Below are 18,191 nucleotides of genomic sequence, written 5' to 3' on the forward strand. Positions count from 1 at the left end.
AGGACTTAAGTGATGCACACACCTTGCCCTTTGCACAAGAGTGAACCTTACCCCCACGTAAAGAGAACAGCACAGCTAGCAATAAATAGGGAGCAAGGGGGACCCTCTAAAATAGATATTGATGAAGGGGAAAACAAAATCTGAAGATATACAAATGTGTCATCCAGTCCTACGGATCCTGGGATGTTAAGGGACCTAATGAATGATTGTGCTAAGTGTGGAAAATTATTAGAAGACACGGACAACTGAGAAAGGAGCAGAAGATCTGGAAAATAAAGACATTTCGTGTCAATTGGCAACATTGTTATTGATCCTCCTATCATCGTTCCCTGTGAGCTAACCTGCTGCCAATGGGATCCTGCGTTAGTCCCACAGCGTACACCAACATGTCAGTGCCCAGCTTACCTGGGTGAAATTGATCCGTCTGTCTTTGGTAATGCAGTCGGCATATTTGCAGGCAAACATTCCACAGTCGCTGCCATTCATTTGTTGAGGGATTTCCTTCAACAACAAAAACAAGCCCTGAGCCTCTATATTTCGACGAGACCAAAACTTCCCCTTAACTTTAGCAAACGCTCCACAGATAAAGCGCCATGAGCATTGAAGCAGGTAAGAAAACCCCAGGGTGTCCCCATGTACTTGAGATTTAGGGAGTTGGGGCAAAACGAAGCTTCGAAACAGATGGGCCAATAGTAGCCTGGTCAAATGGGGATGAAAAAAAAACAGTGTGGAGCGACCCACTCTGGGAAGCAACTGAAAAGAGGAGACTGATGGTGCATCATGGACTCCAGGTAGTCGTGCCTATCTAGGCACCCTAAGGTCTGAGGACCTCAGTCATTCATGAACTTGTCTTTACAACACCCCTGTAGAGAAGCGAGGAGTATTAGCCTCATTTTACTGATGGGGAATGGAGGCCGAGAGAGCAGGGACTTGCTTTAGGCCACATAAAAAGGCTGTAGCAGAACCAGGAACAGAACCTGGCTCCTTCTAACTCCCATTCCACTGCCTTAACCACACGACCATCCTTCTTCCCTGGTGGGATGGAAGTGCTATGCACGGAGAGCAAATCCCCTTGGGGCTGCTGCTGATTCATCTTGGAGAAAAGCGGCTTTCCCATGCACGACCGTCAGGTGACGGTGAGAGATTAACAATGGGGAATGATTAGGCCACGATACAATTTGTGCAGCTCTCTCGGTCCCCAACTATGGGTTCTAGCTGCACGAGACCAACGTACCTGACTCTTCTTGCTGAGCAACGACCAGTTGTTAGCATCAAATTCTTTCCGTTTTTTGTCAAGACTTTCCTGTTTTAAGTATTGCCTGCAGGAAACGGGACAGAGAATGTGCTTACAGAGAGAAACAACCAACAAATAAAAAACCAATCGTTTTTAATTCACAAACTTCCATCTCCAATTAATTCTGAGAACTGGGCTTCGGAAATTTAATATTTTCCTCTCTCCCCCTTGGCAGTTCTTGCCTTTTTAACACAGAATTTTAAAGTTCTGGGCAATCTAAAGGAGGACTGAGCAGAGCTCTGAAACTCATCCCCAAAATAACCACTGTCAAAGCCACAAAACCGTCAGCAGAAATCTCCTGATTAATCAAGGGGTGACTCATGATATGGAAGAGCCAAAATAGGCACTGGCATGGCTGGAAAGGCTCCTGCAAAATGAGCTTTAGGTTTGGAGACTGAATTGACTTCTCCGGTATCTAGAGCTTCCTGCAGATTGTTGCCTCTCACATTTTGCTGTCCCCATTCATCATCTCCTCCTCCCACTTTAACTTGCTATCCTCAGTGAATGTGGACAACAGCAATTTGTTGCATGTATGTAGATGTTAAATAGTAGCCTGGACACTAAACTTTGCAGGACACTATGTAACTTGCTAACGTCGGGTCTAACACTCTGCAATCTTTCTTCCAGACCTCTTCACCCAGGGTTCCATTCCGTCCTTGATAGAACGTTTGATTTTTTTTTTTTACCAATATGGAGGGACCGACAGTGTGTGTGTGTAATAGGAAAGCTTAGAACTAGTGGCCGTGAGTTATTTGAATGCAACATAGTAATGCCGGGAGGGAAGGGGAGGGGCGGGGGGGCTTTGTGCAATGCAACGTCTCAAGGATATTCGATTTCAAGGAAGCATCTTTTGGGAATTAAGCAAATCACACTCAGTCCAGCAGTGGGAAAATGGGAGATCTGAAAACACCAAAATTAAGGTGCAGCAGACCACAAAAGCCATCAAGAGAATACAAAAAAACAAGAAGTAGCCAAAGTAACTCCAAAGATGTGCAGGGAAAAAATGAGTTTGCACCAGAAAAAAAGAGGAGAGAATCCAACAAGAATATACCAGCTATACTAGCTAAAGCAGCAGGGGGATCAGGGCAGCAGAATGAGCTACTGCTAGCCAAAGGGGAACAGACAGGGCTTTTATAAATCCATCGGGAGGAAAGGAATACTAGCAATGAAGTAGATGCATTACTAAGTCAGGACAACTCCTATATAGAAGTCTGGAGAGGCCAAGCTATAAAATTGCTCTACAGAATCTGTCTACAACATGAGAAATAATATTTTCAGAGTTTAAGGACCAAAGGGACCATCAGATCAACTATCCTGACCGTCTGTATATCACAGGCTATTAATTTTCACCCAAATACTCCTACATTAAACCCAAAGTCTTTAGTTAGACCAAAGCGTTTCAATCCTCAGGAGACTAAGCTGTGTACCACATACAGAGACTAGGAGAGACTGAGGTGCCATCGATGCCCAAGGCCCCTGTAATGGCAAGAATTGATTAGGTGAGCTATACCCAGAGGATCTCATGTAAACCATGCCCCATGCTTTGAAGTATGCAACCCCCCAGGTCCCTGCCAATCTGACTGCAGGGAAATTCCTTGAAGACTTCTATCTTGATGATACAAAATGTAAAGGAAAATAGGAAAACAATCAATTCAAGAGAGCAAGCCCAGATGAAGTGCAGCCTAGGGTTGCCAAGGAATAGGCTCGTGAATTTATTCACAAGGTGGCCCTCACTTCTGAGCCATCACTGAGATCAGGGCAGGTGCCTGAGGACTGGAAAAGGGCAAGGGTGGTACCAGTGAAATAACAGAAAATCCGTTGCTTAGTTATTTCTGTTCCAGAAAGGACCTCTGCCCCAGTCAGACATTTGGAGTGTGCCTCTCTTCCAGAGACAACTCAGACCTCTCTTTTGAAGGCCACACCTCAAAACAATCCCTCTCCAGGCAAGTGCTTCCACACTGCATTGAAACCCAAAATGTCTTATCAGTAGATTTATTATAAACCTCTTATGCAGGCCGTAGGCATGGACTCCAAAGAGGCCATCGCAAAAATCACCTGAAGAACTAATCTTGGTTGGGTGGACTGGGGGTGAGGTCACTCCTAAAAAGGGAAATCAGATTTTCAGTTCTGGACCTTGACCTCATCCCCAGACCCAAGCAAGTGGAGTGCAACTAGCAGTATGGAAACACTGGCAGGGCGGGAAGAGAGAAGAACGTTCAAAGAATGCAATTTCCCCCTTCCCTAAAGATTAGTATTTTGGGACTGCTCCTGGGAGCACCTTCCGGCTGAAGGAGGCTACTGCAGGTGCTGACGGATGACCAGGGGCCAGCTTTGCAGGTTGGTCTCCTCAGCAGTAGCTAAGGCACTTTCTGCTCAGGATGCTGGGGCGGGTTGATGGGGCTCCGATCCATTCTGGAATCGGTTTATCGGAAGCTGTGCAAGCCGTGGTGATGCAGAGCTCTGCCTGGCGTAGGAGGATTCCGATGCTCCACCAAGCCCAGGCGTTAAGGCTGAACAGTGATGAACAAATGATATTTCCCCTCAGCTGTTCGGTTCTCCTAAGGTAAATTTTCACTGCTCTTCTGCCGTCTAGCACATGCCAGGCTTTTCCTTTCAGCTACCTTGGACAGAACAATTAGTTTCCTGTAAGGTAGGGAATGCAGACTTAAATCTTGGTTACAAAGGACTCTGAACTCTAAAGAAAAATGCTGTCCCATTGGAAGGTCCCATAGGGCTTGCAACTTCTCAAAGCAGAAATTTCACGGATTCTTCTTGCCGTGGTGGTTTTGATCAGGAAGCATAGAAAGGAAATAAGAGATTAAATATCATGGGCTTGAATGGATGAGACACAGAAGCCAATAGCACAGTGGGAAGATCCCAGGTAAGAAACATGGGCTTGGTTGTCAGTTTGGACAGAGGTGCCCGCCCAAGGAAAAGTGATCCGCTGCAGACATGCCTGAGCCAGAGTTGATGACACATGGCAAGACAGGAGGTGCAATGCTTGAGGCCCAGCTCAAGGCCACCCTGTAAAGAAGTCCATAAGAGCAGGGGTCAATTTCCCATAATCCTACAGGTGTGGAGGAGCAGAGCTTCACCATCCAGCTTTATCTTCACCCCCACATACCTTCTCTCTTGTACAGAGATAACCTCATGGGCAAGGCTGCACCTAAAAGAGCTTCAAGGATTCCTCTTAGATGCCTGGAAACAGTCTCAACATAAAGGAAGGTGAGGAAGCCATCCAGTAATTCTGTCCCCTGGCTAGAGGAAAAAGAAAAGCAGATAGCAGAATTCTTCCTTTGCAAACCCCATTGGCAAATCCTGCCAATGGACATCAGCCTCAAGACAAGCAGCACAGATGGGGCTCCTCCATCCATGGCGAATGTAGTCAAGGTCAGAGAGACTCCAGGGCATCAGCTTCCTAGAGATAAGAACAGTCAGGTTGTCTATCCCCGATTTCCAGGATCATCTGTGGAAAGAACAAGACCTGGGGCAGTCCCAAAACATGACCACTGTGCCAGAAGTATTTCTTCAAGGAGTTACAAGAAACTGGAATCTACATGCTGAAATGATGGCAAATTCTGTCATGGGCAGAAAGTCACTTAACCTTCTATCAGAACAATCTACACAAGATGGGCACTGAATATGAAAGCAGAGTAGCTAAGCTGACAGCAGGTAGATAACTTGGAACAGCCCTGAATGAAGAGTGGGAGCTAGTCCATCCTTCCTTCACCGACGTGTCCATTCCTGGTGATCTCTGGTCTGTTTCCTTGGAGAAAAGGCAGTCTGCATTTTGCTGGATGCAAACAGGGTCTGGTGGGGGCAGTCTAGCTCCCTGGATATTAGCTGGAATTAGATTGTTCCGAGCAATATATTTTCTACCAGTGTCTGCTGGCATGGGGGGGAGATGGAGAAGCCTCAATAAGCTGTCTAGACTCCAAGCCCTTTCACTTGGCTAAGCAAGGGTCTCCTGGCTGACTGCAATCTCTACAATGGCTTCTAAGTAGGGGTCTCCTCACTGTTCGCTTATTCCGGCTGGCTAACTTATCCAGGCTGTGAGGAAAGGATGGTGTCAAATACATGAGAGGAGGTTGGAAGGTGGTACAGTTCTGGAGAAGAGCCTTCTCTTGTTGGATATTCTTTAAACTCTCCAAGTTTTGGCCCCAGAGAAGGAAAGAGGTTGGGTGGGTGGGGGGAGGCAAATCGCTCACAACTAGCCCCAAACTCACAAAAAAAGTCTGTAAACGGGAAGCAGGGAGAGCTGAGCCCCCACCCTGTACAGATGGCCTGAGGAAGAGAATCTTGTGAGAGACTGTTTGGAGGTGTGGCAGAGCCCCCGTGCAGAAGTCTGAGCTGCCCGTGGTATATACTGGTAGATAGGTGCAGCCCAATCCTATGGTGCTGGGGGAAAAGGTCAGGATCTAGGGAAAACAAGAACTTGCCTGTCTCTTATTCTTTGGTGCTTTGTATCTTTCATTGCACTATACAAACACTCTTGGGATTTTTTTTTTAAAAAGAAGAAATCCTACCAGTCTGCACATCTAAATTCAATCCCTAGTAAAACAATGGCATAACCAAAGAGAATGCTGATCTGCACTCTAAAGAGAATAGCACTCAGAACAATAAATAGCAGATTTAGAGAGAATGCACCATGCGAGATCAACTGGAATGTATTTCAGAATGAGACCTCAGTTCTGCAACTGGATCTATGTGGGTGAACCATGAGACTCTGGGCAGGCCTGGGGAGCCAAGAGCAGGATCAAGGGGTAGCGGGTAAAGGGAATGCAGCAGAGGTGTAAACACAGCATATGAGCTCTAGTGAAGAACTAGATTCGGCGGCTCATGTAATCTAATCTAGAGTAATTGCAAACCATATTCCTGCAATGCTGGGGTTGAGAGGGTAAATGCACAAAGGCCAGGAAATTCTACATCATGGTTCCTAGAACAGCACGGGAATTAACAGCAACATACATATCATTAACAGCGACCATCTCTCATGCTGTTTTCCAGAAGTATCCCTTGGTGATTTACAGTCTGCACATATAAGGACCACTCAAGGCACCACATGAATGTAGCCACAATAAACATAAACATGGCAACAATTGTGCATAAGCAACAACCCAAAACAAGTTTTTTTGGGGGGGAAAGAAGATGCATCTCCCCAGTTGAAACTGCATGAGGAAATTTATGGAGGCAGAAATTTAATTTTTCCAGGTTGCATTTGGTCATGACATTGGGATTAAAAGGGATAAATCAAATTGATATAGTCAGGTTTTTTAAAAAATAGTATAGCTAAGAGTCTTCAGCTCCTAAATCCCCCCACCCCCCCCCAATAAATTTCTGTGGATTTATAATCTAAAGTTCAAAATATTTTTCCCTCCAAGACCTTCACAAACAGAAGAAACTGACTGATTCTGCAGGTAAAACATTGAAATCGATGACAAATTTGCTGCTACATGCATACGGTTAAAAAAAACTGAAAAACCAGGGAAAACGTTCCCCTCTTATCTTTCAAGTTCTGGGCGTTCTTAGGTGAGACTTGTAACCATAGATAAAAAGATTTAATAAGTAGGATTTTTAAGTCGTCCCTTTAACACTCCTATTCTTGAGAAAACGATACTGAGATTTGTAATGACCATAAGAGGTTAGGACCTTAGTTTTATACCTGGGGGCTAGTCTATATGAGAAGTGCTACCGATGCAGCTGCGCCGCTGTAGTGTGTCTGGTGAAGACGCTCTATGCTGATAGGAGAGAGCTCTCCTGCTAGCATCATAACTGCTTCCGCGAGAGCAGTAGCTATGTCGGTGAAAGAAGCTCTCCCGCCGACATAGCACTGTCTATATCGGTGCAACTTACGTCGCTCAGGGTGTGGCTTATTCACACACCTGAGTGACATCAGTTATGCCGACATAAGAGGTAGCGTGTACAAGCCCTGAGTCAAAACGCAGAATCTCCTAGTATAGCACAGGGCACTTTGCTACCAGGCACTGGATTTATGAAGAGGGATACAATCAAAAAAACAACTGAATAACCAGCATCACCTTCTTGGAAGATCGCCATCCAAATACTGACCAGGCCCAACCCTACCTCACTTGAAAGGTCTAATGCACAGCTACCATGACATTCACATACTCCAGGCCCCCAAATAACAGCGTAGAGCACAACTGCCATAACATTCACCCAGCTATAGAAAACTGGGGAATCATTATTCATTCCTAGCCATGTGACCTTCAGCAAATCACCGAACCGCTCTATGCCTGAAAATCATCCCCATCAGTAAAATGGGGCTAAAAATCATTTAAAAACTCACCACCTTCAGGAAGCTCTAAAGATTGAAAGCATGAAAGGGTCACTAACCATGAATAGGACCTCCGTCCCCTCTTCCCGGTGTGATCCTCCCAGTGCATTCAACCAAAAAAGCCTCCTAAAAGGAAACAAAGGGAAAAGCAATTATGGCACGGGCAAGAATGAGCTGTAATTGCAGGTTGCTACTGTCGATTCCAACTGTGCTGTTAGCCAATAGGCTGAAATCTTGGGTCTTTATCTCAAATCCCACCTATCCCATTAGCCAATAGGCCAAAATCCAAGGCCACTATGCTGTAGCTTAACCGTTTTGTTAGCTAGTGATCTAAAGAGCTGGGTCCTCAGCCCAAAACCCTAAATGCACTACTAGGCAAAACCTCCTGAGTTATTTGATCACATCTCAGTTGTAGCATTATTTACCAGATGTTGGTGACTTCTTGCTATAGCAACAGCAGTTAAGTCTGAGACCACTGTATTCTAAGCCCATTTTCAGAGGTTTTACATTTTTCTCATAATTCTTCCTCTCACGGATTTGTCTCATTCACACTGGAAATAAGGTGTAAATTTTTAACCGTGAGATTAATCAAATCATTGGAACAATTTACCAGGGTCATGGTGGATTTTCCATCAATGACAGTTTTTAAATGAAGACTGGATGTTTTGCTACAAGGTCGGCTCTAGGAATTATTTTGGGGAAGTTCTCTGGCCTGTGCTATCCAGGAAGTCAGACTAAATGGTCTCTTCTGGCCTTGGAATCTATGAATCTCTCAGCTTAGCTGCTTAGAAATGGAAGAGAAGCCATGGAGCTATTTTTGTAGTGAGTGAAGTGATTCTGGTATATGGAACTCAGAGAGCACTTGGAGATCTTAAGGGATGAAAGGTACTAAATATAATCAATATTATATTGAAAGCGATTCCTACCTAGGCATTTATATTTCACGTCCATATTTCATTTACATTAATTTAGATTATTGCCAACTGTTCCAATTCTAAATATGACTCGCTCAGTGCAAACAGAGAGAAACCAAAAAGGGTTTCAGAAAAAGCACAGAACACATCCCCTGCAATACCGGAACACATCACTTGAGTGTGCTGTGACTCTAAAGAGAGATTTAGCTACCAGACCAGTTTAACCCTAGAATAAGAAATATAGTTAGTCTCTAAGGTGCCACAAGTACTCCTGTTCTTTTTAAGTGACATAGGAGCCTGAGTCCTATTTTCAAAAGTCGCTTGAGTCTAAGTCCCACTGATTTTAAATGAGACTTGGGGACCTCTGCACCTCAATGACTTCTGAAAATAGGACTTGGAAACCTTTGAAAGTTTTGCCCATTTTGTACACTGCTGTATTTGTAACCCTGCTCTAACGAACCAGCTTCTCGGTTTGGGAAACCGCAGGGGCTACTTCAAACTGGATGGTTTTGTTTCTTTTCTTTTCTTGATTTCGCAATACTTCAGATGAAAGCTCCTTTCAACTCTCCAGACTTTTGGGCAAGCATGTTCACACTGAAGGCTCCACACATATCCTAGAGTCATGCTCACGGGCATGAAAGCAGGACCTGATTTTCAGCATGAGTCAGAGAGAGAAAATATCTTAGTCCCAATCCAGGTTGGTAACAGTAGCTAAGGCACGTTCATGCCTTGAGCTTCATCAGGGACATAAATGACATGCACAGACTTTCATCAGGAGCTCTGGTGCTCAGCATGAGACAAACCACCCACCACCTAGGTCACCATTCTCTATGTCTTAATGATCCTCTTGGGAGAGTGACACATTTGTGTTTTTTGGGAGGTGGAGGGAAAGCGGGAGGAATGTATCAGTCTGTAATGGAGGAGCTAGGTTACCAAGCTATTTGCCACGGACAGGCCAAGGTAAGGACATGGGCACTAGGTTTGCAAAATCCAGAAGGGAAACACCAGGTTTCTTCCTGGAGGAGATATCAACAGGTGCCATCTCTCAAAGAGGCAGATGTTGGATTCTTGACCAGAAACCATCTCTTTGATCTGAAAATCAGTCCTGCTTTCTTTCTTGTAGATAAGATTGTGATGGATTGACAATATCCTGTAATATCCAGAGCAAACTTAATGGAGTTAAGATTAAGTTTATTGAATTAAATTAAACCTTATTGAATTAGTGTTTTTGGAGGTCATTGTATTACAAATGCAAATGTTTATGTACTATTGTGTGATTTTACAGAACTTCTGCAGCAGAAAGACAAGATTGCGTTAATCTCTGGAAGGCATGAGGAAATCTAAAGGTCTTTTTGGAACAATACATGAGAAGTGGACTTCTGCGGGAAATATCTTGAGGTGAGAATACAAATTTTCCCACTCCAAAGCCAACCTTTTGAAGATATGCCACAGGGAAGAGAGATCCTTTGCATACTACCAGCTCCTAGAACTCCTCTTCAAAGACCTCTGAAGTGTAAAAAAAGCGACTGAATAGGTTATGAGTGTGCTTGTTTGGAGCAGTCTCTCTGATGAACTTGTAACCACAAGGATGCCCCTGTGAGGGCTTTATGAGGGTTGGGCCAGTGGTTCCATTCCCTGGACATAGAGAATAGCACTGTGCAATAGTTTGCATACCCTGATGGACCTCTTCTGTAGTGCACCCACATAGTTCTATTTCATCACCTTTCTGTTCAACACGAGTGGTTCTTAGAGAAGATAGCGAGGCAGTGGGCTACAATGTCTTCAGTATACAGATGTCACAGCTCCATGTGTTTATTTCCTTAGGCCCAGATGTGGCAGAAGCCAGTGTCAAGTAGAGGCTGGGTTTTGGGATGAGAGTTAGCGAGGTTAGGCCAACCCCACATAAAACAGAAATTACACAGTGGGGAAACAACTGGAAGAAATGGTGGTAACACCTGCTCCTTCAGCTAAGAGGGTGTGACATTGACCAAAACATGGTGGGAGCCGGTTCCTGCTGGATCCTTAGCTGCTTCTGAATGTTCAGCTACTAGCTGTGGCCAAGAGCACGGCGTTCCATCTATTCTCGGAATCTTAAATGTCTTGTGTGTTACTTCATCATTTAGTAAGGAATAGGAATATTTGTAACATTTAAACAAAAACAGTGACACTCAAATACAGATCGGCTACTCACAACAGTATCCTGCAGGCTTCATTGTTTATTCCACCCATGGAATCGTAATAGGTGATGGTTTTCTTCCTGAAGTCTATAACCTACATAAAGAGAAAGACTTGTTAATAATACAGTAAACAAAGTGACTTCCTCTTTCCCAGGAAAGAGGTGTCTCGGAGGGACCACTGAGTTGTGCAGGTACAGCAGAGGGCTTAATTTGGCCCACAGAACCCTTTATTACTGGTAATCATGAATCAGGGTGAAAAACCTTGACTGGCTGTCAGAGCGTAGGATGAGTTTGTGGGACCGATGGGGCGAAATCTCTTTATTCAAAAAATTAGCAAATCTGATATGAATCCCAGCAAGACAAAAATGAGGTCATCTCATTTTTACAGAGCCACTTTTTAGGTTAGAATCACGCTTTAAAAATTACACATATTTTGTGGCCCTCCATAGAAGTCCTGATCTTTAGCCATGAATGTGAATTTCTCAGTGCATATCTGCCTGGTGCACAAACCACAAAAGAGATGGGGAAGTTTTCAGCTTGAACATAAACGAATTCATGCTGCATCTGTTCCAGCTAGTCATTCTTTTTAATACAACATTAAACAAATTAATACTCACGGCGAGGCACCAATGGACTCCAAGATGAATAGGCACCAAGAGAACATCCACAGAGAAAACATCTACTTTTTTTGTCCACCGTTTCACTGCTTGGTACCCAGCAGTTTTTAATTTAGTAAAAAAGAAGGTATTAAACGCATGAACTGTCGGCAACCCCTTCTCTTTGCTTCGCTCCATCAGCAAATTCATGTAGAAATTAATTATCTGGGAGGGAAAAGCATCCATGTGTGTCAGTGTTATACTGCTGGTCACTTTACAATAATTACTTTGCATGCACATGAAAAAGTGAGTTCTCTGAGCAAAAGAATATTTCTAAAAATGGATTTCAGAACTTAATTTTAATTACTTGGATTTTGAAATTTTGGCCCTAAGCACTACTAAGTAGTAGTTATTTCTTCAGAGTTCCTACAGTGTAGCTATAGGTACCCGTTCTGCACTATGGACAACTATCGCTTACGTTAAAATTTAGCAAAAGAGCAAAACACTGCCCCATTCAGATTATCCACCATCATCCCACTCCTTCCCCAGTAGCCTTAGAGAATAAGGGGGCGGGGGGGGGGGGGGGCGGAGAACAGTGACAAGTTTACTCACTTTAACTTACTACTAGAGTAGGACCAAAAAAAAAAAAAAATGTTGAATAGTAAGTTGCTGAAAAATGAATTTTTTGGACCACAGAAACTAGTTTCAAATTCGGGTCAAATTTGGTGGATTTTTTTTTCCAGCCAAAACTGAAGGGGGGAAAAAAAAAAAATCAGAAATGTTGGTTGGAATTGACATTTGAAGTTTCATTGGATCCAAACTTTTTTTTTGGGCCACTACACTGAAAAGTCAATTATGCGCTCGGCTCTACTTACTACCCAGGGCTGTTTGTATGCAGTAAGCTAGGGTGTGAATTTAAAGCGTATCAGCTATTCTGCACTAACTCTCCATGTGGACACACTTAGCGTGCACTAAAAGTGCCCTCGGACAGTTTAGCTAAGGGCACTCAGTGTGCAGTAAGAGTTAGTGCGGAGTAGCTACTGCTTCCCCCAGAATCTTTTCACTTTTAGAAGTAAGGAACCCGCAGTTGCGTTGGTGAAGGAGTTACCTCATCGTTAAGCCAGTTCAGGTTGTTCAGGGTCTGAATGTCTTTCCGGGTTATTGTTAACCGAAAAGCTTCACTGAGGATCTCATCCTGGTTTCCACTGCGGAATACGCTCTTGATTTCCTTCTCCATTTCCTACAGAGAACACAAAAGGAGCTTCTGATATTCCAGTCCCATAAACTCAAGCGTTCTAGCTATCTAAACTAGTAAAGAGATTTCCCTTTCCAAAGGGAAAAGGGAAAGGCTTGGTCCTATGACAACTCCAACAAGCAAAAAGATCCTGAAATGCTGAGCTCAGGAATCTGGCACAAAAAACTATGTGGAGTCAAGGCCCAAGTTAAGAACAGGCCACCAGACATCTCTGAATGATGTGACAGTGACACTGCAGAAGCACAATGAGGATTTGGGTATCTGGTAGTTAATCCCACTGGAACAATACAAAACTGGCTTGAAGCAATGGCAGTAGGAATAATACTGGACAGAGACTGTCCATGTGGAAGCCTCTCTGTTCTTTGGCTTCATTGGGATTCACAGATTTTAGGGCCAGAAAGGAGTCTGACCTTCTGCATCACACAGGCCAGAGAACCTCATCCATCAAGGCCTGCCTCAAGTCTGTAACTCCCATATGAGCTATAGCATATCTTTTAGAAAGACACCCCGCCTTGCTTTACTTAATGAACAGCTCTTAGTGTACCATTTTCCCTTCCTCCCCATGGTATTTTGAATCAATTTCAAGATCAACATCTGCCACACAGAGTGCTTCTCCAAGACTTGCTAATAGCCTCAAGTGTTAATAATCTATGCAGATCTACCTCTGTGATCTCAGGGAATTCCTCTTCGTTATCAGCTGATTTAGCATTCTCTTTCTCTTCAGGGAGAACTGTGACAGGGATCTCTTTCTCAAGAGGCACTCGAAGATTCAAATCTACTGGGTCCTGTATCAAGTGTTCCTGCTCCTGCAATCTCTGAAAGAGAGATCTTTAGGTCAGCATAACAGCCGAGGATTTTTGTAGCACCTTCTGGGTGTCAGGCGCCCAATTCCCAATCAGTGACTTGGACAGAGGGACTCATTTTAGAGCTACAGCTTCTGGTAAAAAGTCAAAAGGAGCAATGTAGTGGGGGAGTCCATGCACTGAAGGCCCTAATCCCAAAACCATTACAGTCAATGGGAGAAGTGCTTTGGTTCACGTCCTTAAGCCTTTGGCTGTGGAGACCTAGATTCAAATAAGCCCTCTGCCTGGGCTAGTGAGGGAGCAACATAGATCCAGTAATGCCAGCTGGCCAGGCAGGCAGGAGCTAGAGAGAGATGGGTAGTGTTTGCCCTTGACAGCAATGGCCTCAAAAAGGAAAAAGGTGAGATTAAACTTTAGGGAGGTGGAAGGATTTTTTTGTTTGTTTGTTTCCTCATGACCCCTTCTGATTTACATTTTAATGTGCAATCCCCTTTAGTTAGCAGACATTTATTTGTGCTCCCCAGTCCAGCAGCATATCCACTGGCTCACGCTACTTCCAACTCTCTATATTTTAAGCCACCAACTATCTGGAGCAACTGGAAGGCAGCTTTAAACCCTAATGCTCAGTGCTAGACATGCCCAAATGTTTTACCTGGCTCTGGAGTTGCAATGCCAAAGCTTTCTGCTCTTCTATTTGACGCAATCTCTCGCGGGCTCGTGAATCATAGACGCTGGTTCTGGAAAACAAAGACATTGGTACAAACAGCATGTTTGTTTCAGGTGTTCAAGAGGACCAAAAAAAGGAAAGCAGATCATATTAAACTATCCACAGCCCCTGGGTTAGCTTCTTGTCTACATTAACAAATTCACTGTGCACAGCTCTGGCACTACTGCACATACTTTGTATTATCTGCCATTCACGTTTACTTGGGTGGCGTAAACCGTTCATATTCTGGCATCAGCAAAGGGATTATGGATACCAAGTACCTGAAATACTGAGAGTTTTTCACCTTCTGTTACTTGCTTTGCCTATTTCCACCAGCACAGAACACTGGGAAGCTCCACAGTGCAGATTTCAGGCAGGTGGCAAACAATAAGAAGTTTCTATCTCAGCATCTCTCAGAAAGACAGCTGTGTCCTCTCCCAGCCCACCTGTCTCATTACAGCCCAAGAACTTCCAGAGAGGGAGCAGTGGTAGTTTTGTTTTGTTTTTCAAGGCAAAAATGGGATGAATCAGGTGTCTCTAGCAGGAAGAGAACCATAGTACGGCCCAGAGCCAAGCAAAGCAATGGGAATCAGTGTCAATACAGCACTTAATACATGGCTTAATCCTGCAAAGTGCCGAGCCCTCTGGCCCTGATCCAGTAAAGTACTTCAACACGTGCTTCACTTTACAGTATGTGAGCGCTCCCATTGAAGTCAGTCCACATGCACAATGTAGCTTGTCACCTGCTTCCCTGTTATAAGCTGGAAATGTTCTGTAGGCATCACAGAGGAAGTGAACCTTATGCACAGAGCTGAAGGAGGATAAGTACTGGGAAAAGTTTGTACCGTGCTTAAGGGGATGACATGGGAGAAAGCTCAGAGGTGCTTGAGGGAAAAGCAGACGAACAGGTAGAAAAAGCTGGTAGAAAGGTAGCTGTCAATGCTGTGATAGATCTGATAGGCTGGGAGGAGCTAAACTGCAAAGCACCTTAAGGCGAAGGTCAAGAAGCTTGTATGCAACGTGTGAAAGATAGAGCCGGGGGATGGATTCTATGACAGAAGAGATACGATTGAAGCTAGGAAGAGGGCAAGATTCTGAATAGACTGAAGGGAGGCAAGATTGCAATAGTCAAGACATAAGACATCAGATAAGTGGCTGGATGAGAATTTAGCCATCTGGACAGAGGGGGGCCAGAGATACAAAGTTATTTAGGTAGCTAAAGATGCAGACAGGTGTTTTTGCAAATCACATTAGGTACCTATCTGCATCTTTAGGTGCCTACATACCTTGTAAAACTGGTCTAGATCTTAGAGCTGTTAGGTCATTTGTTGACCTTCTGAATAAAAACAAACCAAAGCAAACGGAAAGAATCAAAACGTGAAGGACTTACAATTCTTTGATCCACAATTCTGCCTGGAAGAAAGGGAGGCTAAAAGAGGGGGGAAAAACAAGACAAAACGTGAATATTGCCTCTACGTGGACAGTAGACAACTCTTTTAATTGCTCACATAACAAACAGCTGCAATCTGAGAATGCCATGACCCCTTGGATGAAAAGTGAAAAATTTAAGACCACCTTTAAAGTCAAGGTTCAAGTCAATTACATGCATATCAACCCAGTCATGAGAGGAAAGAAAGTTCAACATAAGAACACGATCAATCAACATGAGAACGTGATTGCTGCGCCACAGAAGTATCAACAGAAACAGGAATACACATAAGTTCCTACAGCAACCTGAATTATTTCTCAGCGGACAAATATTTTCCCCCTAGTTTATTTTAAAAGTAACTTCAGCATCAAAGTAACCTTCACCATCAAATGAAAGCTTAATATAGCATTAGCCAAAATTATTGGGTTAGTGGGCCTTTTAGCTGCAATCTGTAGTAGAAATAATAACAACAGTAATACACTTAAAAGTCAGACCAGCATAGTTATGTCAGTTAGAGATGTGATTTTTTACCAATATAGCTATGTACGTCCTAGTGTAGATAAACCTACACCAACCTCAGAGTGCCTTTGCCAGTTCAGGGAGCTGGCATAAACTATATCAGCAAAAGCACTTTTACCCCAGTACAGCTGTCACTCTACTAGGAGGGGTTTGCTAGTTTAATTATGCCAGCAAAACTTTTAAGAGTAGCCCTGGCCTTGATTTTCCAATGGGGATTGCTAAGCACTTTATAAAATCTTAAGAACAGAATCTTAAGGGTCAGATTTTCTACACTGCATAGAAACCATTTCTACATTTAACTTTCTGCCAGGATATCAGCTATGATACAAGATGTGGGAAATAGGGGGAAGTCAGTTACATGGAAAATATCAAGCCTACAGGGGGGAAAAAAACAGTGGGAGAGAAAACTAAAAAGGTCACAGTGCGGTGCCATTATGAAGACAGACAATGCTATTTAGAGATGTATATGTAGGGAAATTGCTTGTATAACTAGGCAGGCGATAGTACTGCTCGGCACATCACTAGAATTGTGCCACCTGGAATGGTCCTCCCAGTCCCATATACATCAATTTAAGAAGTGAAGAGACTAGGGGAAATTAAAATAGGTGACAAAGATAATACAAGGATAAGTGCATCAGACACTAAGGAGAGAATGTGGGAGATTTAATTCATGTAGATTCAAGTGCAGTCTCACAGAGACAATGCCACAGTCTAGAAATAGCTTCCAGGCAAGGTTTCCATTGAAGGGAATTATTCACAATCGCAGCAGATAATGACATAAGGAACAATGGCCTGAGCTAAGCAGAGAAATGTTTAGTCTAGATTTTAGGAAACAGTACTCAACAGAGCAACTGGGCAAACTCCGAAGGGAGGTGCCCCAGGCACCATCACTGCAGACTCAGGGACATGCTAGATGTCAGTGGAAGCAGTGGAGGGAGGTACCCTGCAACATGGTGGTGATCAGAACAGATGACTAACCTAGTCTTATGGAAAAGATAATCAAAGTGCAGAATCTGCGCAAGTTGGCAGGGACAGAGCAAAGAAAACAGCCAATTAACCAGAGGCAGGAAGATAGTTGGAGAGTAATTACCACCCTTTTTATATGTGCCATTTTACAAACTTACCTTGGAGCCGGAGTTCTGGAATCTTTTACCTTGAGCACAATGACCGAGTCTGATCCTACCCAGAGCAAAAGAAAGAATATTCATCAAACCCTGGCTAGTTTTTACTATACTCCCTATGCAAATTTCTGTACCTTATGCCCCATTTTCATACTTAAAACAGGTTTTCAGTCTGGATTCAAAATTCTGATCTTCATTTTAAACTTCAGACTGGGATGTTCAAAGGAATCTAAGGGAAGCAGATGCCCGATTTGGATGCCTAATTCCCTTAGGTTCCTTTGAAAGCTCAGCTTTCAAGGTAAATTAGATTTTAGATTATAGAAATAAAAGATTAACATAAGAACATAAGAACATAAGAAAGGCCGTACCGGGTCAGACCAAAGGTCCATCTAGCCCAGTATCCTGTCTACCGACAGTGGCCAATGCCAGGTGCCCCAGAGGGAGTGAACCTAACAGGCAATGATCAAGTGATCTCTCTCCTGCCATCCATCTCCATCCTCTGACGAACAGAGGCTAGGGACACCATTCTTACCCATCCTGGCTAATAGCCATTTATGGACTTAGCCACCATGAATTTATCCAGTCCCCTTTTAAACATTGTTATAGTCCTAGCCTTCACAAAATGATTACAAAATCATTCATGTTACCCTAGAAGATATTAGTGTTGAAAACTAACACTGTCTCAAACCATGAAAATAATCTAAAATAATACATAAAATTGTAACAGGCAGAGGAAGCATGAATGGCTTGAAAGAGGAGAGAATAGAACAGAGGAGACTAGAACGACAATGGGAAATAAGATAAGCAGCAGGAAGGGAAAGAAAGAAGTAAATTGTATGTTTGCTGTATTGTATTGCCGTATTTGATGCAATAGCTGCTGCTGTGTGTTTAAACTGACCGGATACACAGAGTATTTGGAATGAACCTGGAAGAGGTTTGTTATTTAGCAGGTTCTCTAGATACATTTGTATTGAAACTACCACATTTGGGACCTGTGATTTTGATACATGCCAAGGACAATGCAATTTTGTAACCCCCTATTTATTATCAATTCCTCAGGCTTTAAAATTTAACAAATAGGT

At 43.5% G+C, this 18,191-nt stretch overlaps 1 protein-coding gene across 1 annotated transcript in view; it reads right to left on the reverse strand.

Annotated features, from left to right (window-relative positions):
• Positions 1–363: 363 nt before the first annotated feature.
• The window catches only part of SENP1 (SUMO specific peptidase 1), a 28,306-nt gene continuing 10,478 nt past the window's right edge, over positions 364–18,191 (reverse strand). Inside the window, exons 9-17 of the mRNA XM_065419336.1 lie at positions 17,113–17,167; positions 15,431–15,469; positions 13,987–14,071; positions 13,194–13,346; positions 12,385–12,516; positions 11,298–11,501; positions 10,695–10,774; positions 1,235–1,319; positions 364–501 (exon numbers count right to left, since the gene is read on the reverse strand). Of these exons, the coding sequence (XP_065275408.1) occupies positions 364–501; positions 1,235–1,319; positions 10,695–10,774; positions 11,298–11,501; positions 12,385–12,516; positions 13,194–13,346; positions 13,987–14,071; positions 15,431–15,469; positions 17,113–17,167 (971 nt within the window). The remainder of the gene's footprint in view (positions 502–1,234; positions 1,320–10,694; positions 10,775–11,297; positions 11,502–12,384; positions 12,517–13,193; positions 13,347–13,986; positions 14,072–15,430; positions 15,470–17,112; positions 17,168–18,191) is intronic.

The sequence above is a fragment of the Emys orbicularis genome, chromosome 19 (assembly GCF_028017835.1).
Source record: "Emys orbicularis isolate rEmyOrb1 chromosome 19, rEmyOrb1.hap1, whole genome shotgun sequence".
Lineage (NCBI taxonomy): Eukaryota > Metazoa > Chordata > Testudines > Emydidae > Emys > Emys orbicularis.